Below are 26,522 nucleotides of genomic sequence, written 5' to 3'. Positions count from 1 at the left end.
GGAGGCAGCCGTCCAGTGAGGGAGGTATTTACCGGCGAGGGAAGTATTTAAGGGGGGGATGATGATTTCAAAAAACATTCAGCTACTCTACATAAGCTATGGCTAGTAACATGGGGCAGTTTATCTAAATCGGCATTTTCTGCAGCGGTGTTCTATAAATGGGGAAATACGGTAAACCATTTTCTTTGCACCACTTAAAGGCAGTATATCTCTAATGGAAAATGCATTTTATACACATTCTGAAAACCCAATTGGCTGTGTGGAGAATTCATAGAACAGAGCGAGCACCACCATGTTACCTGGCAAGCTACTGGCACCTTATTAATGCAAGACAGATACAGCTGGCCTAAAACACCTTTGTAAATTGCTGGCAGCAGTTACTTACTTTAAAACTAAATGTAAATTAGCCGATAACCGTGGGTCTGTGAACTGTGTCGTTCTGTTGTTATGGTCCACAAAATACACTCTGCCTGTTGCAGTGTTGCGGATTTCCCATCCAGGAGGCAAGGGGCCCAGCTCCTCACAACTGATATTACTAAGATCCCTGCAGAAGCAAATGTCAAGTGGAAAATATCTCAGATTCAAATGAGTTAAATGTAATAGCAAAATTCCATGAAGTCTGAGCAAAGTCTCAGTCCCAAAGTATAAATCGCCACCCCTCCCCACCCCCCGAGTAAAAAACAGCTTCAGAAAGACCCTCTCCTAGCTTGTGTTTATTGTAAAAACAATCCTGAAACCCCAATTTAACCCAGGATTGATATGAATATGCAAATCTGTTCTACAAAGCCAAAGCAGAATTAGGTGCTACATTTTTCTGAACCTGCTCCAAAAGAAATTAATTTACACCAGGTCAATTAAGAATCATGAGTGTCATATTTCTAAAAGATGGATGAATATTAGTTCCTCTAACGATCCTACCTAACTATCCAGCCACATCTGTACACTTGGACTGGACAAACATTTTCTTTTAATACCTTGAAATAAAATGCAAGACTCTTAACATTCTATATATTGTGTAATCCTATTACACTGCTTCATTGCACAATGTTGGAAAGATTAGAAAACCCAAAAAACAATGCCTCCTCTTACCTGGGCACTCTCGGATCATGCCATGTGCTTACACCAGTCTGAGTGTGCAGAAAATAGACCTGGCCTTGCTGGGTTGTCCTCTGTTCTGTTAAAGCAAGAAACGGTGGCAATTGTAAAACACAAGTGCAAAGAAAACTAGACAAGTGGTTTCTACTTATCACTTCCAAAAAGTGTAAACTTAGAAAGAAAAATAAGAAACCCTCAAGTGACAACTGACAGGCAGGTGACATCTTATAAACTAGCCAATTTATTGTGGCATAGGCTTTTGAGAACCAGAATTCATTTCATGCAACTGACACAGTTAGGTCCTTGAAATTTCACAAAACAACAAGAATGGAAGACCCAATATTCCACAGTTAAAACACTCCAAACAATAAAAACAAAAAAACTGTGGATGATGTTCTAAAAAGATGATTTATTTATTTCTTCTTCCAAAAAAATACAATTAAATACAGATATAATAGTCCACATGTGTAGTCCTACCAGACCCTACACGGTCTGTGTTTTGGCAAACACGCCTTCCTCAGGGGTCCAGTTGGATGATATGTCTCAAAAAACAAATGCAGACCAAAAACAAAGTAAGTGTCTTTAAACTGTCTTTTGGAGAGTCGTTTAAAGACACTTACGTTGTTTTTGGTCTACATTTGTTTTTTTGAGACCATAGCATCCAACTGGACCCCTGAGGAAGGTAAAATTATGGTCATACCTGTTAATTTTCTTTCCTTTAGAAGCAGCAGATGAATCCAGAGACTAGTGGGTATAGCTCACATCGACCAGCAGGTGGAGATAGAGAACTGATTAACAGTTGGCCTTAAAGCCTGGTGTTCTTTCTGTTGATTCAGTTATGCACTTTGCCCAAGCATCCCGAAAGGAGAATGAGCAGCCACAAACTCCATTCCAGTAAAAAACGTGTCTTGCTTTTCTGAATACCATTGATATTTTCACTCTTTTTTATTTTATTTTATTTATTTATTTATTTATTTATTTATTTTTTTTTTTCAGTCATGAAATAATACACTTACCAACCATAGCCCCGGCTACCCTTATGACCTAAACACCCTACACACCACCCGTGCACTTGGGGAGGGGCTCTGGATTCATCTGCTGCTTCTAAAGGAAAGAAAATTAACAGGTATGACCATAATTTTACCTTCCATAGCAAAGCAGCAGATGAATCCAGAGACTAGTGGGATGTAGCAAAGCAAACTCAAACTGGGTGGGACGCCAATGCCGCCTCTGCCAGCACTGCCGCGCCAAAACTCGCCTCTGAACGGGCCGCTACATCTAACCGATAATGCTTTGAAAAAGTATTCCCTGACGACCAAGTGGCCGCCCGGCAAATCTCCTCTAATGACATCCCCCCGGACTCCGCCCAAGATGTAGCCAAAGCCCGAGTGGAATGAGCATGAAGGTGCTCCGGTACCTTCTTCCCTGACAACACATACGCCGAAGCAATAGTGTCCTTGACCCAACGCGCAATGGACGCTTTAGACGCCGCCATCCCTTTGTTTTTACCCGCGAACGCGACAAAGAGATGGTCCGACCGTCGAAAATCATTCGTCACCTCCAAATAATGGAGAAGCATACGGCGGACATCCAGTAGCCGTACCGACAAAAAACGCTTCCCCCAATCCTCCTTCCTGAAGGATGGCAGGAATAAACTCTGGTTCACATGAAAGGACGAAATAACCTTAGGCAGGAAGGACGGCACCGTACGCACCCTCACCCCAGTCTCCGAGAAACGCAAAAAGGGTTCCCTGCAAGAAAGCGCTTGCAGCTCCGATACTCGCCTTGCTGAAGCCATCGCCACCAAAAAAACTGTTTTTAGTGTGACATCTTTCAAAGTGGCCGCTGACAGGGGCTCAAAAGGTGCCCCCTGCAATTTCCCAAGGACGAGATTAAGGTTCCAAGTTGGACAAATTCGCTTAACCGGCGGCCGGATATGTTGAACCCCCTTGAGGAAACGTACCACGTCTGGCTGCGATGCGAGAGCCGAGCGAGCCACCCGGCCCCTGTAACAGGCAATGGCCGATACTTGAACCTTTAAAGAGTTATATGCTAACCCTTTCTCTACGCCCTCCTGCAGGAACGCAAGAATAGCCGGCAGAGAAGCATGGAAAGGCGCAATTCCGTGTCTTCCGCACCATGCCTCAAATATTCTCCAGACCCTCGCATAGGATGCTGACGTTGAAATCCTCTTAGCCTTAAGCAGGGTTGAAATCACCCGTTCTGAATAGCCCTTCTTTTTCAGCCTTGCCCTTTCAATAGCCAGGCCGTAAGACCAAAGCGGCCCGGATCTTCCATTAATATTGGCCCCTGAGTTAGCAAGTCCAGAGTTACCTGGAACGCTACCTGCTCGCCTACCGACAGCAGCATCAGATCTGCGTACCACGGCCGCCGTGGCCAATCCGGAGCCACCAGGATTACTCTGCCTCGAAAGCGAGAGATGCGTTGCAACACCCGCCCTATCATGGGCCAAGGTGGGAATACATAAAGAAGGGAATTCGGAGGCCACGGGAGAGCTAATGCGTCCACCCCCTCCGATCCCTGATCCTTGCGTCGGCTGAAGAACCGAGGCACCTTCGCATTGCGGGAAGAGGCCATGAGATCCATCTCTGGCAACCCCCAACGACGGACTAGCAGGCCGAACGCTCGAGCCGACAACTCCCATTCTCCCGGATCGAGAAGAGTTCTGCTGAGGAAGTCCGCCTGCACGTTTTCGTGCCCTGCAATGTGTGCCGCCGACAGAAGCGGAACATGCACCTCTGCCCATCGGAACAAATGTCTTGCCTCTTCGGCTAACTGCGGGCTCCGGGTACCCCCCTGCCGATTGACATACGCGACCGCCGTGACACTGTCTGAAAAGATCCTGGTCGGTCTGTCGTGAACTAGGGCCTGAAATGCCCGCAACGCTAACCGGATCGCTCTCAACTCCAGCAAGTTTATTGGCCATTGAGCCTCCTGGGAAGACCAAATTCCCTGCACCGATGTCTGCATGCAGTGGGCTCCCCAGCCCTGCAGGCTGGCATCCGTCGTAACTACCACCCAATCCGGTGTGGCCAACGGCATGCCCCTCCAAAGATGCAAGTCCTGGAGCCACCAGCGCATGCTGTGAGCTGCTCGAGGACTCCACTGTAGACGCACATTGTAGTTCAGAGAAGCTGGGGACCAGCGAGAGAGCAGAGACTGCTGTAAGGGTCTCATGTGGCTCCGGGCCCAGGGAACCACCTCCAGAGTCGCCACCATGGAGCCCAGCACCTGTACATAATTCCAAACTCGAGGTCTGAGCGACCCGAGAAGGAGGCGAATTTGAGTCTGCAATTTCTCCCCCCGATCTCAGGGTAGAAACACCTTCCCCAGAGCCGTATCGAACCGTACCCCCAGATGCACCAAAGACTGCGATGGGGACAAAACACTCTTGGGAAAGTTGACAATCCACCCCAACGACTGAAGGAGAGAGATCACTCTCTGCGTCACCGACAAACTCTCCTGCCGGGAAGAGGCGCGTATCAACCAATCGTCCAAGTACGGGTGTACGCGAATCCCCTCCCTGCGTAGAAAAGCGGCTACCACCACCATGACTTTGGAAAATGTGCGGGGAGCCGTCGCCAGGCCAAAGGGCATTGCCCGAAACTGAAAATGTTGGCCCAGAATCGCAAACCGCAGATACCGCTGATGCGGAGGCCATATCGGAATATGGAGGTACGCCTCTTTGAGATCGAGAGACGTGAGGAACTCTCCTGGTCTTACCGCCGCAATAACCGAGCGCACCGTTTCCATTCTGAAATGGCGCACGCTGAGGAATCTGTTGACCCTTTTGAGATCCAGCACAGGTCTGAAGGACCCCCCCTTCTTTGGTACAATGAAGTATAGGGAATAGATACCGCGGCCTACCTCTTCCGGGGGTACCGGTACCACCGCCCCCAGATCGAGCAGCCCCTGAAGTGTCCTGCGGACCTCGGATCCCTTGGCCTCGCCACGGCACGGGGATACCAAGAAAGAATCTACGACGGGAGCGGCGAATTCTAATTTGTACCCTTCGTGAACAAGGTCCAACACCCATTGGTCGGACGTGACTTTGGCCCACTCCGCCCGGAATGCCGAAAGCCGACCCCCTAAGGGTAGGGCGGAGGGGGCCAAGCCCCCGTCATTGTGGAGGGCGACTGGCTGGGGTACGGGCTGACTGCCCTGAAGAGGGTCTCGTCGTACGAAAGGAACTTCTCTGCTGAAACCGAGGTCTCGAAGCAGAGAACGGGCCCAGATGCAGTCCTGGAAAAAGGTTTACCAGCCCTGGCCCGCCTAACATCCCGGAAACGCGGTCTAGACAATGCGGCCCTTACCGGAGGCCTAGCCCTGTCCTCGGGTAAACGCTGCGTTTTGGTATCTCCAAAATCCTTTACCAGTTTATCCAACTCCGTTCCAAACAATAAACCCCCTTTAAACGGGAGTCTCACCAGCCGGAGCTTGGACGCTGCATCGGCCGCCCAATGACGGAGCCACAAGGACCTGCGTGAAACCACAGATAGAGACATCTGTTTCGCAGACGCCCGAATAATATCATACAAGGAGTCCGCTAAATAAGCCAAGCCTGCCTCCAAATCAGCCAGTTCCGAAGGGATAGAACCCCCCGACTCCAGCAAATTATCTGTCATTCCTTGTGACCACTGCAGACAAGCCCGCGCCGCGTAAGAACTGCAGATTGCGGCTTGTAAGGTAACTGCAGCCACTTCAAAGGACATCTTTAGGGATGCTTCAATCTTTCTATCCTGAGCATCCTTAAGTGTCACGCCCCCTTCTACCGGTAAGGTAGTTCTCTTAGTCACCGCTGCTACCAGAGCGTCCACCCTAGGCAACCTAAACTTGTCCAGTTCGGTCGGTTCGACCGGATACAAGAGCCTCATGGCCCTTGCCACTCGCAAACTGGCCTCCGGCGTCTCCCATTGCGCCGAAATCAGCTCCTGCATGGCCTCATGGACCGGAAAAGCCTTAGGCGGCCTGCGTGTACCTGCCATTAGTGGGTTACCGGACCCCTTGGCATCTTCCTGAGCAATGTTCAAACTCTGCAAAGCCTTTGAAATAAAGGAAGAAAGCTCCTCTCTATGGAACAACCGGATAGCCGTAGGGTCATCCCCCTCCCTACCCGGGATACTCTCCGTGTCCCAATCCAATAGCTCCCCTTCCTCCAACGACTCAGGCAGGGAGAAAGGTGACCTGGGCAAAATATCCACCGCATCCGCAGACACTAGCCTGCGCTTCTTAGCCCCCTGCGACTGCCCCGGGGATCCTGCTGCCCCTGCAGTGGGTCTAGCCTCTTTCCCCTCCCCCCCCGTAGAGGTAGAGGGTACCGCAAGGGACCGCCCCGCCCCCAGCCTCGGCTGGGTAGGCTGCGAGCTCTGTAATTTAAATGCTTGATGGAGCAACATAACAAATTCGGGCGAAAATGCCCCCCAGCTAAGAGGCACTCCCCCGCCCTGCTCCGCGCCGAGGGGAGGGGCCGCGCCGGCCTCCAGCGCTCTCTCCTCTTCCCCCGCCGCCTCACACTTGTCATCCGTGGCCGAGTCCTGCAGAAACCCTGCATCGACTCCGAGCGGCGGGGACATTGCGCAAGAGTCCCGAACCCGGGACATGGCCGCCTCACAAGCCGCTAAAAACGGGTCGTCTGCCGGTGCTTCCAAGCACCCGGCAGAGCAAGGCCCCGACCGTGTTCGGCGGTTCCCGCAGCGCGAACACATCTGACCAGCCTCTGCAGCCATCTCCCCTCGGCCTGCCAAAAAGCTCCGACGCGGTTTTTTTTTTTTTTTTTTACACATGCGGCGAACGCCGCCAAAAGACGACTCCGCCCCCCAAGACGCCCGGCACCCGGGAAACGCGACCACACTCAAAAAAGGCAAAGAAAACACTCACCCGGTCCGCCGCTTACCCCTGAAGCCAGGCCATCGTTGGTAAATGTACTGGAAGCCGAGTTAACCACTGCCCGGCTCAGTACTAGCAGGAAGGCTTTTTTTTTTTTTTTTTTTTTTTATACTGGAATGAAGAAGCCAGCCAATATCCTGCACCTGGAAAGGAACCCCTCTATCCAACGGAGGGGAGGGTGGAGCAGGGACCTGGGAGGGCCCAGGTGTACCTCCCAAAGCCGGCACCAATCAGCCAGGCACCCCCACCTACTGAAGAGAACTAGTCTCAACAGAGGAATCCTAACGGAACACCACTACAATCTATCCTGCAGCAGGCAGAGACCAGGAGCTAGAAGGATAGCTCCAACCCTGCTGGGAGATAGAGCAAAACTGAATCAACAGAAAGAACACCAGGCTTTAAGGCCAACTGTTAATCAGTTCTCTATCTCCACCTGCTGGTCGATGTGAGCTATACCCACTAGTCTCTGGATTCATCTGCTGCTTTGCTATGGAAGGCGTGTTTACTGAAACATTAACCGTGTAGGGTCTGCATAGGACCTTGAAATTTCACACCACAGCAAACTGGCTGGTCTATAAAGATTCTACTGCCTCTGACAATTTTGCTATATCACAGTTACCCCTTTTAAAATTCATAAAGTGGCAGTATTACCTAGATTATCCAGATTATTTAACAGCAATGAGTTTATTCTTTTCTCTCGCATTTATGTTTTATCTAAATGCACTGTAACAGCTGTGGTCCTACTTTTTGAAAATACTCTTTCAGCTATTAGAGCTCTGTTCATATTTCACACTGTTTTCATGTGATTTTGTGCATTTTTCTGTTGCAGGTCTATTTGGAGTGCTTGATCTTGGGTATAGTAGTGTGCACTTTGTACAACTCAAGCTTTTCTTAACATAACCAGAAGGAATTATAGACTTCGTCACACTAGGTAGAGTAGGGAAGCTTATGAGATACACCAGAGGACAAGCAGAAAAGTTTTTCATTCAAACATGTATATATGACAGAATAAAACATCACTAAGTGACCCAATTTCACTTCACAGTTTGGCATTCAAGTTGTTTAAGCCTTATTTTGGGTTCCTTGAAAAAGAAATTCGAAACATGGTCCATGTCAGGACCTGTTGAAATCCCAAAAGTTAAGTGAGAATATTTCTTTTTTGCCATCGAGTATATTGATTTTATTTTTAAATATCACTTTTATTCACAATTTTCCACTATTCCATACACAGTGATTGGGTGGTGGGTTCGACTATAGGAGCTTCTGCTCTTGGCCGAATTACACATTTCTGAGTGTATGTAAAGTAGATCAAACTATATATTTAACTGTTTCTGCGAGTCATTTTTTCAGAAGATACCATTTTTAGGAGTCTTGTAGCACACTGTCAGAAGGAATTATAAACAAAAGTATTATTTGGCTTTAGAGAATGTCAGCATTAACATTCCATTACACTGTGTTGGCATATCCAGAAGAAGGGAGGTAGGAGTTGCTGCCCCTGTATATGTCATTGATGAGGCTGCACTTGGCGTATTGTGTTCAGTTTTGGAGGCCGTCTCTGGTGAAAGATATAAAAAGACTTGAAGCGATCCAGAGGAAGGCGACGAAAATGGTAAGGGGTATGAACCAAAAGAAGTATGAGAAGAGACTGGAAGACCTAAATATGTATACTCTGGAGGAGAGGAGGGACAGGGGAGATATGATACAGACATTTAAATACTTGAAAGGTATTAATATAGAACCAAATCTTTTCCAGAGAAGAGAAAATGGTAAAACTAGAGGACATAATTTGAGGTTGCAGGGAGGAAGACTCAGGAGCATTGGTAGGAAATTATTTTTCACGGAGAGGGTGGTAGATGCCTGAAATGCCCTTCCAAGGGAAAAGGTGGAGAGGAAAACGGTGATAGAATTCAAAAAAGTGTGGGATAAACAGAGGATCTCTAATTAGAAAATGAAGAATGTAAATTAAAAAGCCAAGGCCAGTTCTGGACAAACTTGCACAGTCTGTGTTCCATTTGTGGTGATTTGGTGTAGGATGGGCTGGGGAGGGCATCAATGAGAACTCCACTAACTTGGAACATGAGGATGTTACTGGCCAGACTTTATGGTAGATCTCCTGCAAACAGGATGGTTGAATAGGCTGGAGTGAGCTTGGACGGCAACTTCAGCATTTGGAACCGAAGACAACACCAGGTGGACTTTACAGTCTATGACCCAGAAATATTATAGAAGAAACAAGTTAAATTAATCATGTATTTAATGAGTATAACTAATGGGCAGACTGGATGGACCGTTTAGGTCTTTATCTGCCGTCATTTACTATGTTACCTGGCAGAAACCCAAAGAGTAGCAACATTCCAGAGCTTAGACTGTGATGTCATAATGCCTCATTCCACCAATGCCTAAGAGCCAACCTCAGCAGTGATGTCACAATGGCTTGATTAGATGGAAACTTCAGCATTTGGAACCTAGACAATACCAGGTGGACTTTACAGTCTATGAACCAGAAATATTATAGAAGAAACAAGTTAAATTAATCATGTATTTAATGGGTATAACTAATGGGCAGATTGGATGGACCGTTTAGGTCTTTATCTGCCGTCATTTACTATGTTACCTGGCAGAAACCCAAAGAGTAGCAACATTCCAGAGCTTAGACTGTGATGTCATAATGCCTCATTCCACCAATGCCTAAGAGCAAACCTCAGCAGTGATGTCACAATGGCTTGATTAGATTGAAACTTCAGCATTTGGAACCTAGGACAATACCAGGTGGACTTTACAGTCTATGACCCAGAAATATCAAAGAAGAGACGAGTTAATTTAACCATGTATTTTTAATGGGTATAACTAATGGGCAGACTAGATGGACCGTCATTTACTATGTTGCTATGTCAGCAAAGGCTTTTGGGATATTATATTAAACAATCTGACTCTTGGGAATGTCTGCAGATGGACTGAATGGCCCCTATTTTATGTCTTAATCCCAAATAGACCTGCAACAGAAAAATGCACAAAATCACATGAAAACATTGCAGTGTGAAATATGAACTACAACTTGTCATTTCTATAGTGCTGAAAGGCGTATGCAGCACAGTACATTCAACAAGTAATAGACAGTCCCTGCTCAGAAGAGCTTACAATCTAACTGCCTCCTGTTTCACGATTTCCTAATTTCCTCAGGAGTCTTTCAGTAGTACTTTGTCAAATGCGTTCTGAAAATCTCAACACACTATATCAACCTGGTTCACCTTTATCCACGTTTATTGATGCCTTCAAAAAAATGCAGCAGTTAAAGCTTTCCCTTGTTAAATCCATAGTGGCTTTGTCCCATTAATCCATGTCTATTTTTAGTGATTTTATTCTAATAGTCTCTGACAAGTTGTGACTCAATTTTTCAGCACCCAATTTCTTGATAACTCACCATATCCTTCTGGTAGATCAGGAGGCGTATGTAAATGTGTTCGGCTCATGTAGTTTCTGTGCCGTTGTGACCTGACTCTCCTTTCTGCTAGTCTAGGATCTGAGATCTGCCCGCATGTTGCACCATTTGTCCCTGTGATTGGGGTGTTCTCATCTACAATGCAACTAAGAGGTCTGCCTGGACTGGAATATTCTGAAGCCGGTCTTGTTGAAGAAAAAAAAAATACAATGGTTATTTCTAAAGCATAATTTAAAGAGTTTCTAGAAAACATTCTACCCAATTTTAAGACAAGTCAGTGCAATCCCTACCTGTTAAAAATAAAGCCAACAAATATGGAACAGGTAACTCAGTGCAAATCCTTTTTTAAATACAATTATTAGATTTGGAGGATCAAGGTAAATTACATATTTAGGTAAAGTTCCCTTTTTCCAGACAGCTCACAATCTAATATTCTTATGTACTAATCAGAATAATATGTGCTAATGCGAGTTTATACATGCTATTTAAAGCCCTATTATTTTTCAGTGGAGCCTATTTATCAATTTAAGGGCCTCATTTAGCAACTTGCATTAAAACGTTAATGCGAGTTAGTCAGTGAGAGCCTGCAGTTTGCACCTGAAGCAATGGCAGCTTAAGTAACTTGCCCAAGGTCACAAGGAGAAGCATGAATGGAAGAAGCAAGGTTTAAACCCTGGCCTCTCCAGTTCTCATCTTACTACTCTGCTCGTTTTACCTTAGCTCTAGTATTTTGCAAAAAGCACCATTTCTTACCTGAAACAGGTGTTATCTGAGGACAGCAAGCAGATATTTTCACATGTGGTCTAATCCAGTAAGGCTATTCTTATGTACTCATGTGGTTCATAAAATATATACATACATTGCAGTTCTGCCACCACTCCACCCAAACTATATCCCAGGAATGCCCACACAAAACATGCATCACCTTGTCTGCATAAATGCTTTAGATCAGTGTTCTTCAACCACCGGTCCATGGACCAGTGCCGGTCCACAGAAATTTCCTGCCGGTCCACAGGGCCAGCACGTGCATCAGGCCCAAAACTGTGTTCTTCAACCGCCGGTCCACGGTGCGATTGATGCAGCGTTATCTTCGAGCCAGCTCCCTTTTCCTAACTGATTCAGTGCACAAAGCCATGGGCAGTGGCTCCTACAGACATTCTGCGCCTCATCTGGAAGCCTTCTCTCTGACATTGCAATGTCAGAGGGAAGGCTTCCAGATGAGGCACAGGACGTGCAAGGTGCAATTAGTACTATTATGGGGGCGGGGTCTGGGGTGGAGATTGGGTAGAGATGGGCGGGGTCTGGCCCAGACTTAGCCACGTGTTCTTCAACCGCCGGTCCACGGACCGATGCCGGTCCACAGAATAATTCTTTTATTTCTACCGGTCCATAGGTGTAAAAAGGTTGAAAAACACTGCTTTAAATTTGGCTGCACAATGTTATGAGAGCCATTTCCCATTACTCACAGAAAACACTATAAAATTACCACCACAACAGAATGGCTGGAGAATATCTTCAAGGTATCAACAAGAAGCTCCACCCAGAACTAATCCAGCCTACATTTCAGGACCCATGTGCTTGTGCAGTCCACACACGTGATTTTTTTATTTTTAAATAAGTACTTCAGAATCCTCAATTCCACCTAGCGTTTTATTCAAATTTCATGCCAAATAGAATTGGGTGAGGACAGGGGCATGCATAAACACTGGAGGTCAACCAAACAACACAGCTCGGTGTCAGTTGGAACCGGAATCAAAACTGTGGCCCCACCACCACAGACCAGCCTCCCCCCACCCCCTAATAGAAAACACCCCCTCCTTCCCAGGCCCCCTGTAGTAGGCCCAAAAGGCCCTGGTGATGTTGTGGTGTCTTCCTCCATGCTGAATGTCACATGAGATCGTGGCTGCCATTTTAGAAATGGGAATGACCTGAGCAGAAGTAAGTTGCTACTGTTCAAACCATTCCCAATTCCAAAATGGTGGCTGTGACCTTCTACGGTAATCTTGAGAGGCTGCTGCAGGACGTTGCAGCCACCAATTTTTTTTTTTTAGCATGAAGGAATGGGGCAGGAACAATTCGGGATGCTCCTGCCCCAAACAAACCAGTACACCACCAGGGCCTTTACAAAGTGAGCCTGGGGGGTGGGCGGAGGGGTGAGTGCTGGGTAGTGGAGCTACAGTTTCCGGTTTCCGCCAATAACATACAGGCCTTTTCAGCAGAAATCCTAATACAGATTTTGGATTGGTTTCGATGCTGAATCCAAAATCGAAACTCTGTCAGCTTCAAAGAGACATGGTGATCTCACAGGCATCGGAAAGTAAGACAAAAAATAACAGCTTCACAGTAAAACCTTTAAAAGGGAAAAGGGGGGGAGAGCTACTATTTAATTCTATAGCACTACTAGACACTAAATATGTATGAGACAATCCCTGCTCAACAGAGCTTGCAATCTATCCAAGACAAACAGGATAAATAAGTACACTATTTTACACAGTATTATTCAAGTGCCCTTCTCACTTGCTTTCTGGAAAGTTGGAGAGCCTTAAAGAGCCATAGCATTTTCTGGGCCAAAACATGTGCAGCAGCCACATATCATTCCACAGCATGTACAAGCTACTGGCACAAAAGCTGACATTTGTATGGCTCCCATCTGGGGGAACCCTAGCAGTAGGAAGCGGTATGCATCCATGACATCAAAATCCAACCAGAACAAGCCACTGGAAGCAGGCCAAGAGAACACGAGGACAAACATCTGATAAAACTGGTTCTGTGTGAGCAAAGTTTCCCCTTCCTCATCAGGTTTTCTTACCGGGTCGGTCGTTCCCACTGAGTTGTTCGTGTAATGTGATTTAAATACTGGATTCTTCCAGAGGCAGTTCTCCGTTCCTCCCAGCTAGAATTCAGACATGGAGAGATAAGGCAATGAGTACTATTTCCAGGAAACTGGGGCACATAATATTTCCAGTGCAACAGCCAAGAAAGGGGAGGAAAAAAATAAGGCTAGCATGAATCATGAGAATTAAATGAGGCGGTGCAAAACTGTGAAAGTTCAACATAAAAAAAGTACATCAAAAGTTTCTCTGTGAGAGAGGACAATCATTTAAAATGTGCTCCCAATTTGAATAAATGTTTTATCTAAAGTTCTAATACACATATTGAAAGCCAGAGAAGTTTTCAACAAGCAATTCAAAGACGTGCACTTATGAGTTCAATTCTGTAATAATTTAACGTTATGGTATTAGAATGTGGCTTTGCATTCAACTGTTTTTGTGACATCTTTCCCAGGCAGTAATGCCCAAATATCCTCATCGTACTTTAACAGCAGCTGTTAAATTACTCAGTTCCAGGAGGGAGCTTTTAGGCAAGCCCTGGTTTCTGAAAACCTCATCCCAATGCCGATTTCAATGGGCAGAACTGGGGATTAAAAATACCACAGTGAATTGGTGGTATAAGTTCAAAACCAGAACTGGCCAAAAAAAAAAAAAAAAAATGTCTGCCTCATGGCAGATCTGCAACAATCCAAATCTATGAATAAATCAGATATTCTAACTGGTTATCATAATACTCCTACAACCAGAGAAACAAATGCATTTATTTTATTTATTTAATCACTTATTTAGCCCGTCCTCCCAAAAGGAGCCCAGAAAGTATAAGAAATACAGATGGTTTAGGAAAAGTGAGAATAAATAACGTCTCCCCAATCCTTTATTAACCATTATTCCTTTATATTCAAGTGGACCAATACAACAATTGCACTGTTTTACCTAAAACTGCAGTTAGTGCACAGCACAGGATACAGGCTATATACATTAAATTACTTTTTGCCAGGTTAAATGTTTTGCACTTTGCATTTTCTCCCCTCTCCCCCTTCTGATGATATCACAAGGTGCACTGAAGCTGAGCATCTAAATTCTCCATGTCTAGAGGAGGCATCTAATGTCCCTGGGGGTTATTAACTCTTCCTCCAGGATCCCAGCATATAAACCTGCATGACGTGCCAAGCCTTTGGCAGAGAAGAAGTATTGCTATAATATCATGTAATGACATAGAACTGATTTTGTGGGGTTTTTCTGTTCTTCTTATTTATGTATAGTTTATCGTATCCTGCCTATGTAATAGGCACCCTAGAACTGTACAAATAAATACATAGAACTGTCATTGACCTTGGGGTTTTATCCAAATATAAAAACTTAAAAGTAAAAGTAAAAGGAAGAAACCTAGAAGTATCTTTAAAAATCACATCATAGATGGATTTTTTTTAAACCCATTTTTGTCTACTTTCTTATTGGTTTATTTAAATTCATCTGTCAGCAAATTTTAAACGTATGAATCTGACTTTCTGCGGTTACCTATTTTTTCGCTCCATAAGATGCACTCCCCCCCCCAAAAAAAAAAGTAGGTGGAAATAAGTGTGCTTATAGAGCGAAAATAACAACCCCCACCCCAGTACTTTTTTTAAAAAATCCCGGCGGTCCAGCGCGCTTTCCGCGTTCCTGCCTTGCTGGACAGATGCCTCCTGATCTGTACCCTGTTCTCTTCCAGCAGCAGCAGAGCGGCACACGAGGCAGGTGCATGCTTTTTGGGTGCCTGCCTGGTCCCGTGCCACTCCCTGAATGGCTGCAGTCAATCCCATGAGAACTGATGGCAGCCATTCAGTAAGTGGCGCAGGACCAGGCAGGCACGCAAAAAGCATGCGCCTGCTTCGTGTGCCGCTCTGCCGCTGGCGAAAGAGAGCAGGGGAACAGATCAGGAGGCAGCCGTCCAGCAAGGGATGAGCGCGTAAAGCATGCTGGATCGCAGGGATTTAAAAAAAAAAAAAAGTACTGGGGGGATTTCAGGGAGGGGGCTGCCTACCACTAGAACTGCCTTGTACCCTGTCCCGAAATACCACTGGATCACCTGGGGACAGGGTATAGGGCAGGGTGGTAGGCAGAATTTTTTTACTTGGGTTTTCCTCCTCTACAGGGGGGTGCGTCTTGGGTACGTCTTATGGAGAGAAAAATACGTTATTTATTACACCAAAATTGCTTGCCTAACCAAACGTCCAGATAATACCATGCCTCCAGAAAATACTCTCCTCTTTTGCAGAGGTTATTAAGCAAGACATGCTCTCTGTGAATAGATTCTTTTACACTGTGGCATCAGCTGTGCTTACCCATCTGGTAAATCATTATCAAATAAACGACTACAGTCCACAACTTGTCCTCCTGTGCCTATTCGATCTCTAGACTGAAGACTTACTGTTGGAAACAAAAGAGCATATTTCTTATATAATGTACATCATCCACTCAGTTCATATACAACAACAGTCAAACTGCTCTAGGCATTTGGATTAGCAGGCATAACATATACAGGAATTTCTCAAATTTTGAGGACCTGAGATGTTTAAATATACGTAAATCCATTTCTCCCCTGCACTTCCATCAACATTGGTGCCATCACAATTTGCAAACATTGCAGTCTCTGAATAACCTTTTTCAGAAGCCCAAATATTCTATATTACAATAATGAAGCAATATCTGTATGTAATAAAAAGGTTAACATCTATCAAGGTATGGGCTGATCCAAAGTAAATCTTCAGGTTGGTAAAAGTAGCACAACTACTAAAACCTGAGATTCCAAAGATAAAATCAATCATTCACATCCACACATTGGATAAATCTTAGACGATGGAGACTCCAATTACTGTAGAAATCCCTATAGAGAATCTCAGATTTTTCAGAATTGGGTTTGCTTCTTTAAAGTCATGATAAAGGAATTGATAATCAAAAGTCACTGGCATAAAATGAATGGAAATCTCTAAATTTAGAATAACCTGCAGTGTTAGACTGGTTGAGTTATTCCTATGTGGAAGAAAGCTGGGCAGAAGGTGTGTGCACCTCTTGGATATTAGATCGTGGAATCTCTCAGGGTTACATAAGAACATAAGAATTGCTGCTGCTGGGTCAGACCAGTGGTCCATCACGCCCAGCAGTCCGCTTACACGGCGGCCCCCAGGTCATCAAAGACTAGTGCCCTAACTGAGACCAGCCCTAATTGCATTCGTTCTGGTTCAGCAGGAACTTGTCCAACACTGTTTTGAATCCCTGGAGGGTGTTTTCCCCTATAACAGACTCTGGAAGATCATTCCAGTTCTCTACCACTCTCTCTGGGTGAAGAAGAACTTCCTTACGTTTGTACGAAATCTATCCCCTTTTAACTTTAGAGAGTGCCCTCTCGTTCTCTCTACCTTGGAGAGGGTGGACAACCTGCTTTATCTACCAAGTCTATTCCCTTCATTATCTTGAATGTTTCGATCATGTCCCCTCTCAGTCTACTCTTTTCAAGGGAGAATAGGCCCAGCTTCTCTAATCTCTTACTGTACGGCAACTCTTCTAACCCCTTAACCATTTTAGTCACTCTTCTCTGGACCCTTTCAAGTAGTACCGTGTCCTTCTTCATGTATGGTGACCCAGGTAAACTACCCTGTTTCCCTGAAAATAAGCCCTACCCCGAAAATAAGCCCTAGTTATGATCGACCCCCAAAGCCCACCCCCCCACCCCCGAATGTATCCAACACTCCGACTTCATCCCTGACACTAGTGCTGCCTGATTTGCTGAAAAAATTGGACTCATCGATTTAGCAACCCCCACCCCTGCTGCTTTAGGAGGCCTCAGAGCAGAGGTATGTCAGTCTCACGGTGGGAGGGTAGGTGGGGTTCTGCAACACAGGGGGATAGGAGGGAGGGATAGAAAGATGTTGCACAAGGGGACGGGTGAGAGGGAAGGAAAGATGTTGCACATAGGGGAGGGGGGGAGGAAAGAGGAAGAATTGGGGTGGAGGAGAGGAAGGGAGAGAATTGTTGTACATGAAAAAAATAAGACATCCCCCTCAAAGTAAGCCCTAGTGCATTTTTTGGACCCAAAATTAATATAAGACACTGTCTAATTTTCAGGGAAACATGGTAGCTTCTGGAGCCAATTTCTCAACAAAGTGATGAACTATATCAAATGTGGCAAAAAGATTACAGCTTAACCAGACATGCCTCTATGCTTCTATTCGGCTGTCTGTACAGAATGTCCATCCAAGCTGTGAGAACTGTTTCAAGCCCATGACTGATAAATGTCCATAAACCTGAATCCTCTAGAAACTTTTGAAGTTTTGATATGTACTGCCCCCTTCCATCATGCTACCCATGAAAGAACTTGGAGGGTTTCTCCAGTTTTAAACAGAGACTTAATCAGGGTGGTCTTTAAAGGCTCAAAATGCTACTAACAATAACATAGTATTTCGACTTCTTTTCATTTAGATTGCTGGTTCGGTCTTTTGTTCTCAGTACATTGGATTATTGTAATGTGCTTATCAATAACCAAGAAAATTTTTTAAAAAGGTTGCAGATTATTCAGAATACTGCTGCGCGTTTGATTTTTGGACTGAAAAGAACCGATCGCGTGACGCAGTATTATCTTAAACTGCATTGGTTGCTAATAGAGGCAAGAGTGATCTTTAAGTTTGGCTATATATGTTTCAAGGCTCTCAGTGGGTTATTACCCAGTTATCTTATGGATCATTTTAAATTTGCCAATAGAAAACATCTATGTGATCTTCGACTCTTTGATTTTCTTTCTGTAAAAGGATGTGTGTATAAACACTTCTTTAGTAAGATCTTAGCGTATCAGGCAGCATTACGTGATAAACAATTTAGTATGTATTTTTTTCTTTCCCTACTTCTTACCTGACATTTAGGGCTCCTTTTACAAAGGTGCATTAGGGTCTTTACGCACAGAATAGCATGTGCTAAAATGCCCCGTGCACTAGCCGCTACTGCCTCCTCTTGAGTTTTCCTGCTAGAGCACGCTATAGCGCGCTAATCTGGTGCATGCGCTAAAAACGCTAGTGCACCAATGTAAAAGGAGCCCTAGAAAATCTATGAAGACTATTTTACTTGGGAAATATTTTGATTAATTAACTGTGTTTATACCAAGTACACCTGTATTTTAATTTTTGTTAACCGCACAGAACTGCAAGGTAGCTGCGGTATATAAGAAATTTTGTTATGATATGTTACAGTCCATCCAGTCTGCCCAACAAGATAAATTCATAGCATGAAGTGTGACGTGATGCCACATATGCATATCTGATCTTGATTCATCCTTGCCGTTTTCAGAGCACAGGCTGTAAAAGTCTGTCGTTTTGAGCTCGAACCAGGAACAGCAGGATAAATCCTTAACTTCATGAACATTTTTCAGTCTGCTAGGGCACTAAGAATCGGCTTCTCCGGGCTTCAGTAAACTAACATTCTCATAGTATTTAATGAATTCCAAACTAATGCAATTCTGTCTCGGGGAAAAAAACTGAGTAAACACATTTGCTTCCAAACTTTTGGTGCTCACATTTCATTCTAAAAATAAATATGTAAGAAAAAAAATGCATTAGGATCAACATAAGTGAAAGGTGAATGGGAGTGAATGGTGGGAGTGTGTGGTACAGTGGTTAGAGCTACAGCCTTGGCACCCTAAGGTTGTGGGTTTGAATCCCGCACTGCTCCTTGTGACCCTGGGCAAGTCACTTAATCCCCATTGCTCCAGGTATATTAGATAAGAGTTGGAGCCCACCGGACAGTTAGGGAATAATGCTTGAATATCTGAATAATTTGTAATCCACATAGAATTGTAGGATATATGGAATATAAATTAGAAAAAAAAAAAAAAGGTGACTAATAAAACCAAAGAAGCAAAGCCAAGTTGATAACAAAGAGGAGGAGTAGGAGAAATCTGTGTTACCTCTCAAAAGAGAGACAATGGCAGAGTAAGCAACCTGGTATGATTACATCTAACTGATTTCACCAGAAGCAGCACTGGCTTATACTGCAAACCTCAAGGGTTTTGGAGCCACTACATTTTGCATTATGAGAATCCCAAAGTAGTTCTAACTACAATATAGACCAAACCAAAATGATTACTACAATTTTTAAGTCATGAAAACATGCAAATGACATGCACTTACCTACTACTTGTCCTCGTACTGTATCATTGTCATTTGGCCCAAGTTTGCATAGATCCAACCTCTGATCTATAATAAGCAGAAAATGTTAAGTGATCAAACCATAAACAAAAGAGAGAATCTCTACAGAAAATATTCTGCTGCACACTCAACAGATATCAGAAAGGACCTTCAGTACAGACACACCTAGTGCACCACACAGTCAGGCAAATATAGCAAAATTAAGTAAAATAAAAAAAACTATTGATCCGTAGAAATATTTAAAGTTTTCCCCTACTTTTCTTTAAGAACTAATTTTGCACGCAAAAGGAAATGGCACACATCTGGCAGTCTGAGCAGCTGATTCAGGCTTTCCTCAAGAATAAAGCATGTAAGAGGTCTGAACTGAGCTCATCAGTCCCCTCTTCTGCAAACTTCACATAAATGAAAAAATATTACATAGGTAGATGCCTAGTTCTTGCCTCTTAAAGTCTCCTCTACGATGCCTTCAGCTCCATCGATATTAGTCTATTCAATTCTAAATCAGACAAAATAAGTCAATGGCTTCACGGAAACATGCTGTCTCTTAGCTTATCAAAAACCAAATGTTTGTTATTTCCATGGAAAGATGACTTACAGCTCATATTACATTACATTACATTACATTTGGGATTTCTATTCCGCCATTATCTTGCGGTTCAAGGCGGCTTACAAAAGATTTATAAATGGGGGTTACAAAGGGAGAACAATCGATTTACTAGAGTAGTAAAGAGCAGGTCTTTTGACAATTCTCGGATTGTTGAGATTAGAGGTGGTTTACAGGAGATTTATGAAAGGGGGTTATAATGGAAGCAAAATTATCATAACTAGGGTAGTAAAGAGTAGATCCTTTGTCAGAGTTTGCGTTGTTAAGAGTACGTGAGGTTAAATGATACTCCCATTATTTCTGTGAATGCTATTAAAATCCTGAGCAACTGTCCACAAATCAGCTCAGTAGTAAAGAATTGTTTCATTAGACTTAGGATTAGATCTCTCGCGAACATTCTGGACCACCAATCCCTCAATATTCTTATTCATTCTCTTATCATATCTAAACTTGACTACTGTAATACATTATATAAAGGTCTATGCCAAAAAGATATCTGCCGATTACAACTGATACAAAACACTGACATAAAAATTATTACTAATAGGAAGAAATTCGACCACGGTACTCCTCTGCTGAAAAGTGCGCATTGGCTACCAATCCCACATCGAATTTTATACAAAATAGCTATTCTTTCCTTCAAGTCCCAAAACACTAATGAACTGGCCTTTATTCACAAGCTCCTTATTCCACATGAACCTTCAAGAGTCCTAAGATCCTCATCTCAACATCTTCTTTATACACCATCCCTGAAAATCATCAGCATGCGCCGGGACACTTCATTTGCAATTATGGCCCTTACAATATGGAATTCCTTGCCATTTCATATCAGGGCGGAAAAAAATTTAGACAAATTTAAGGGAAATCTAAAGAGTTACCTCTTCTAAGATGCTTACAACTGCTGAATAGAATTGGAAATAGCCAAGGTTATCTAATAATCTTTATTCCCTAGTTTCCCTATTGTTTGTTTACCCTTCATGTTTTCTTTACTTTTAAGCTGTAGTTCCCCCCCACTTTCCTATCATTTCACGTTTGTGATGCATTCTTTAGTCGGTATTTATATGGGTGTCAGGTCAAAAGCGCGCCGGGACAAAGGCGCGAGCAGACAACTGAGCACAGCGCGGAGGCGCGTGCCGAAGAAAAAGACTGTTTTGGGGGGCTACGACAGGGGGTGTGGGGGGGAACCCCCCACTTCACTTAATACAGATCGTGCCGCGTTGTGGGGGGTTGTAACCCCCCACATTTTACTGAAAACTTAACTTTTTCCCTGTTTTTAGGGAAAAAGTTAAGTTTTTAGTAAAATGTGGGGGGTTACAACCCCCCAAACCACCGCCGCGATATATATTAAGTAAAGTGGGGGGGCTCCCCAACAAAACCCCCCGTTGCAGCCCCTAAAAACAGTCTTTTTCTTCGGCGCGCGCCTCCTTCTTGCGCTCAGTTGTCGGCGTGCGCCTTTGTCTTCCGCGTTACTGTCTATGAACCATTTATATGTTCAGTGTTTCCCCCTTATTTTAATACAATTTGTAAAACGCTTAGAAATCTTGATTATTTTAATAAACTTGGATCTTCTGCATGAGCTCAAATGTCTGTTCTGCAACCTGATAAAAAAACCCTCTCCACGCGGCATCCACTATTCAGGCAAACTGGGAAAATCCCTTCTCTTCAAAATCACAGGTCTTTGGAACGACCTCACCACCCCGCTGCGGAACCTGAGCTCCCTTCAGTTATTCCGCAAACAACTGAAAACCTGGCTTTTCAGCAAATTGTAGCTCTATCCTTCCCCCCTTTCTCTCCCCCCTTCTACACATAAGTTCATGTAATCCTTTTTCTTCTTCTCTACTCACTATTTTAAGTTCTTGTAAACCGTGTCGAGCTCCATTCTCATGGAGATGATGCGGTATATAAACTTAAGGTTTAGATTAGATTAGATTAGATTAGGATAGACAATCTCCTCAGAAACTGTATGTCTTTTATAGCTCAAAGCTTTCTGTAGAGCCGTGTATCGCAGACTGTGTGCCACAGCAGATTCCAGGTGTGTCCCGAGGTGCCAGCTGACTGCTTACAGGACGTGCCTCTCGCAGCGAGAGACACGTTCTGTAGACAGTCAGCCGGCACCTTCCCTCCCTTCAGGATCCCCCACCGGCAAAGTGGCAGGTTCAGGGTCATGGTGGGAAGGCCTCCGTGCATGTGCGGAAGTCGACATGTCGTCATCGTGTCGGCGTCCGCACACTTCTGGATGCCTTCCACCTGGGGCAACGGGTTTAGTGTGCCATGGCGCCAAAAAGTTTGCAGGACGCTGCTGAAAAGCCACAGCAAATAGATCTTCTGCTACTGCTTTACTATGTTCTCTTCCAAAACCAAACTTCTGAAGCCTACAGATAAGAATAATTTAATGCACATACATTTTTAAATAGTTATGTCACTAAGAAGCAAGTTCTATTGAAAGGCTACATTTGTTGGTGATGTTAAGGACAGCCTGATTACATTAAAGCTATTAAAAATGCTCCATTAACTTTACTTACACCCAGTGTCTTTGAGGCGGTTGATTGCATTAGACAGAAGTCTAACACACCCAAGAAATCCAGCACCCTGTTTTTTATGAATTTTTTTGTGATTCCATACACTGATCGTTATTGAATCCAACTTTCCAATATATCTAGAAAACAAAAGAAAGCATTATAAGGATACTAGGTACAAATTCAGAAGGAGGAAAATGAAAAACACAGCATCCATTATTGCCAATGAAGCAGTGCTCCTGGCAGAGGTCTTTTTATACAGTACATTGCCTGATAGTTGTATGAATACAAGAGGTTCTCAATCCTTATTAAAAACTACCATCTTTTGCAAAGTTTGCCAAAAGAGTCTCCCTTTCCTTTTCAAATATTTCAGATCTGATGGAGGAAAAGTCCAGGGTGTCAAGGCACCTAATATTTAGCATCCAGTGCCTACCTCAGTGGCCCAGAGCAGCCTCCTGCTGCCAGATTGCAAGTGGTGAGGCTAGCAGGAAGAGGATGGCTGGAGGAAGTGAGAAGAAAGAGCTTGGCCAAAGTCTAGGATGAAAAAAGCTAGACAAAATGGAAATGCTAATGATAAAGAGGGATGGGACAACTTCCCTAGGAGGAAAAGCTAAAGCAGCTAGGGTTCTTCATCTTGGAGAAGGCGCAGCTCAGGGGAGATATGATAGAAATCTACAAAATACTGAGTGGAGTGGAAAGGATAGATATGAATTGCTTGTTTACTCTTTTTAAAAATACTAGGACTAGGGGTCATGTAATGAAGCTACTAAATAGTAGATTTAAAACAAACCGGAGGAAGTAAAAGTAATTTTTCTTAACAGCTGAAGGGTTTTAACATTTCACCCATGAATCTGCCAAATTAATTCCCTGAAGGCAATTCCTAGAAAAGTAATGAGATCAGGTATGTTAGGCTTGTTCAAGAGAGATCAAAACAAAATCCATCGTCTTGGTTGGTGAGGGGGAGGGAGCCTGTGGAAAATTCACAAACTTGCATTCTGATTCACTGCTCTCTGCCAGTGATAACCACCCTGAGGATGTACAGCATAATGATGAATTTCTTTGAAAATTGTACATACCCCAAAGCCTAATTAAAGACCTGCAAATGCCATGAACAGAACCAAGATTTAATTCCTGGATCGGGTCTTCCATTCCTTAGGCTAGGTGAGGATACTGTGTGGACAGTTTTCACAGACCTCAATAGAAAGAAGTCACACTGATTTTCTGTATGCTAGAAGGAGACCCGATTCATCACCTCATCCAAGCTGGTCACCACAACTGCTGAGCTAAGTTGGGACAGGATGTAAGTGGAAAAATCCCTGTGAAGTTGTGAATGAAGGTTCACAGCACTGAATACCACTCCTAATATCAATAGATCTGGAAACCCAAAGAAGCAGATGGAAATTGTTAGATCAAAATATAAGAACAAAACAATCTCCTTGCAAGGAACGAGGAGATGCAGTTCTTTGTTTCTTTTCTAAATCAATATATGAAAAACATGTTGACAACTGTAATGCCAAAAGATATAAAACCAGTCTTAACTGTTCAGCATTTGGCTATCTCTTTCATAAGCTCCCACCAGAACATCTGCATCTGACAGATTTTAATTCTTAAAATAGGGGAGATGTTTTTCATATTCCCTGCAATGCTTGTAAATGAAATCTCCATATCTATTTTAGGACGTCTACCCTTACCACATTCCCATGCCTTTCCCTCTTGTGAATAATTTGCATACTTTTCAACTGCATAATGAATGGGAACAAGAAAATTTATCTCGCAAATTTCTTTAAGAATTGTTTCCTTAGCATGTAAAAATAAACCCGATGTTCACCATTTACATTTAAAAGCATCTTTACTATTTTTCAATGATACCAAAATAAGCATCGAGACATATCTATCAAACGCCCTTGCAAAGTTCTAAGTCAGGTTACTCTGGTTTTAACCAACCTGGGTCCATGGGCGGCCACATTTTAGTCAGAAATCTAAGCAAAATTATGGCCATAACAACAGATTTTTGTAATGAGTAATAACGTTTTCCCAAAGTAAGATATTTGACATGGAGGGGTGTGGGTGGGTAATAAATATTAAATCCTATAATGTATAAGAGTATTTAATTGTTTTTGATGTATTGGGAATGGAACTTTTTTAAGGGGAGGGAGGGGTTGGGAGGGTTTTCTAACTTGATATCAATTGTTTAGATACTAGGAATAGTTCATAATATTCAAAATATTATAGAATATAGGTATTGGCTGAAAAGTTATATTTTTAATGATATATGAAAGTTAATCAAGTGTATATTTATAAGTTCAAATGATTTTTCTTATACACTTGTTGTAATATGTAAAAACGAATAAAGAATTTAAAAAAAAAAAAAATCACATGCTAAACTTAGCTGAGCCTGAGGTTTGGACATAAGGATTTATTACAAAAATGCTAGTCATACCTATACAATCTAAAAATGGAAAGCAACGTAAGTAAAGCAGCGTAAACTCTCACTGTGACTTTTTATTTTAATCTGTGACCATTACTGGAAATTGAATACATTTTCTCACTTGCATTGAATGGAATATTAAGTTAAGTTTATTGAAATTTGTTACACCACCTAATCAGATTTCAAGGCTGTTTACAAAGGCAAAATTCGTAATCAAATAAACAGGAGACAATATCATAATAAAATACAATAATACACAGACATGACAGCAACAATAGAATAAAGGGAAGAACTACTATATATAAAGAAAAAGGAGGAAGTAGGGAGGAACGAAAGGGAGGGAAAACAGAACCAGCAGTCGTGCAGAATTAAAATATCAATCATGTTAAGAGCAGACTAGGTCAGGGTGTACAGTAATAGAGTTCATCCTCTTCACATAAACAGTCACTCCCCTGAACTACTGAAAAGGCTGGCAGATGACTGAGGTTTTGGACTCAGCATGGTCTACACCAGTGGTTCCCAACCCTGTCCTGGAGGACCACCAGCCCTAATGAATTTGCATGAAAGAGATTTGCATGTAATGAAGATGATAGGAATGCAGATCTGCTCCATGCATATTTCTTAACCCTTTCAGGACCAAGGGACATATTTGTCCCATAACTTTAAAATCCTATAAATTTTGATTGGGATAGTCTACAGTTCTAAATTTGATATGTACAGATTCCATATGATACTGCCTTTATGTAAACAAACTGGTTCCGACATTCATTCATTAGCGTCGTTGCCAGATTGACGAGAAGATTCACTTGCCACACTGTCCATAAGCCAGAAGTTTGATTAAAAAAAAAAATAATAATGATATTTCACAAAAAAAATCAATTTTTTGGCATCTGCAAGCCCTTTTTACCATAAAAATGTCGTCAAAACCACAAAAATTGGCCTACGATCCTTATGGTCCTGAAAGGGTTAAGGCTATCCGAAAACCCGACTGGCTGGTGGTCCTCCAGGACAGGCTTGGGGACCACTGGTCTACACTACAGGAACGAAGTTTCAAAAATTCCATTTGTTGCTAATGAGTGCAGACGATGTGCATCTCAGTAGGAAAGGGGAAGACATTTTAAGGTTAAAATTACCAAATAAAGGGGCCATTTTACTAAGGTGCGCTAACCAAAATGCTGATAGTTTAATTACACATTGACGACTATGGATGCCAGTGTTTATTCACGAAGGAGTGCAACTTACACCAATGGTTCCCAACCCTATCCTGGGGGACCACCAGCCAGTCAGGTTTTCAGGATAGCACTAATGAATATGCATGGGGCAGATTTGTATGCCTGTCACCTCCATTGTATTCAAATCTCTCTCATGCATATTCATTAGGGCTATCCCAAAAACCCAACTGGCTAGTGGTCCTCCAGGACATGGTTGGGAACCACTGACCTACACAGAGTGGTGGGTGTGGCTCTGGCCACCTTGTTGGGTAAACTGGGTGGACTGTGCAGGTCTCTCTCAACTGTCATTTACTATAT

The 26,522-nt window shown here is 43.4% G+C and overlaps 1 protein-coding gene across 1 annotated transcript in view; it reads right to left on the bottom strand.

Moving 5' to 3' along the window:
* SMURF2 (SMAD specific E3 ubiquitin protein ligase 2) overlaps nucleotides 1–26,522 on the bottom strand; it is a 192,008-nt gene that overhangs the window by 56,354 nt on the left and 109,132 nt on the right. The window contains exons 4-10 of the mRNA XM_033960928.1: nucleotides 22,572–22,705; nucleotides 19,428–19,493; nucleotides 15,597–15,681; nucleotides 13,251–13,334; nucleotides 10,424–10,626; nucleotides 1,090–1,174; nucleotides 386–544 (exon numbers count right to left, since the gene is read on the bottom strand). Of these exons, the coding sequence (XP_033816819.1) occupies nucleotides 386–544; nucleotides 1,090–1,174; nucleotides 10,424–10,626; nucleotides 13,251–13,334; nucleotides 15,597–15,681; nucleotides 19,428–19,493; nucleotides 22,572–22,705 (816 nt within the window). The remainder of the gene's footprint in view (nucleotides 1–385; nucleotides 545–1,089; nucleotides 1,175–10,423; nucleotides 10,627–13,250; nucleotides 13,335–15,596; nucleotides 15,682–19,427; nucleotides 19,494–22,571; nucleotides 22,706–26,522) is intronic.

Source organism: Geotrypetes seraphini, chromosome 10 (genome assembly GCF_902459505.1).
Source record: "Geotrypetes seraphini chromosome 10, aGeoSer1.1, whole genome shotgun sequence".
Classification (NCBI taxonomy): domain Eukaryota; kingdom Metazoa; phylum Chordata; class Amphibia; order Gymnophiona; family Dermophiidae; genus Geotrypetes; species Geotrypetes seraphini.
The sequence above is the reverse complement of the archived record's forward strand: the minus strand, read 5'-3'. Positions and strand labels throughout refer to the sequence as shown.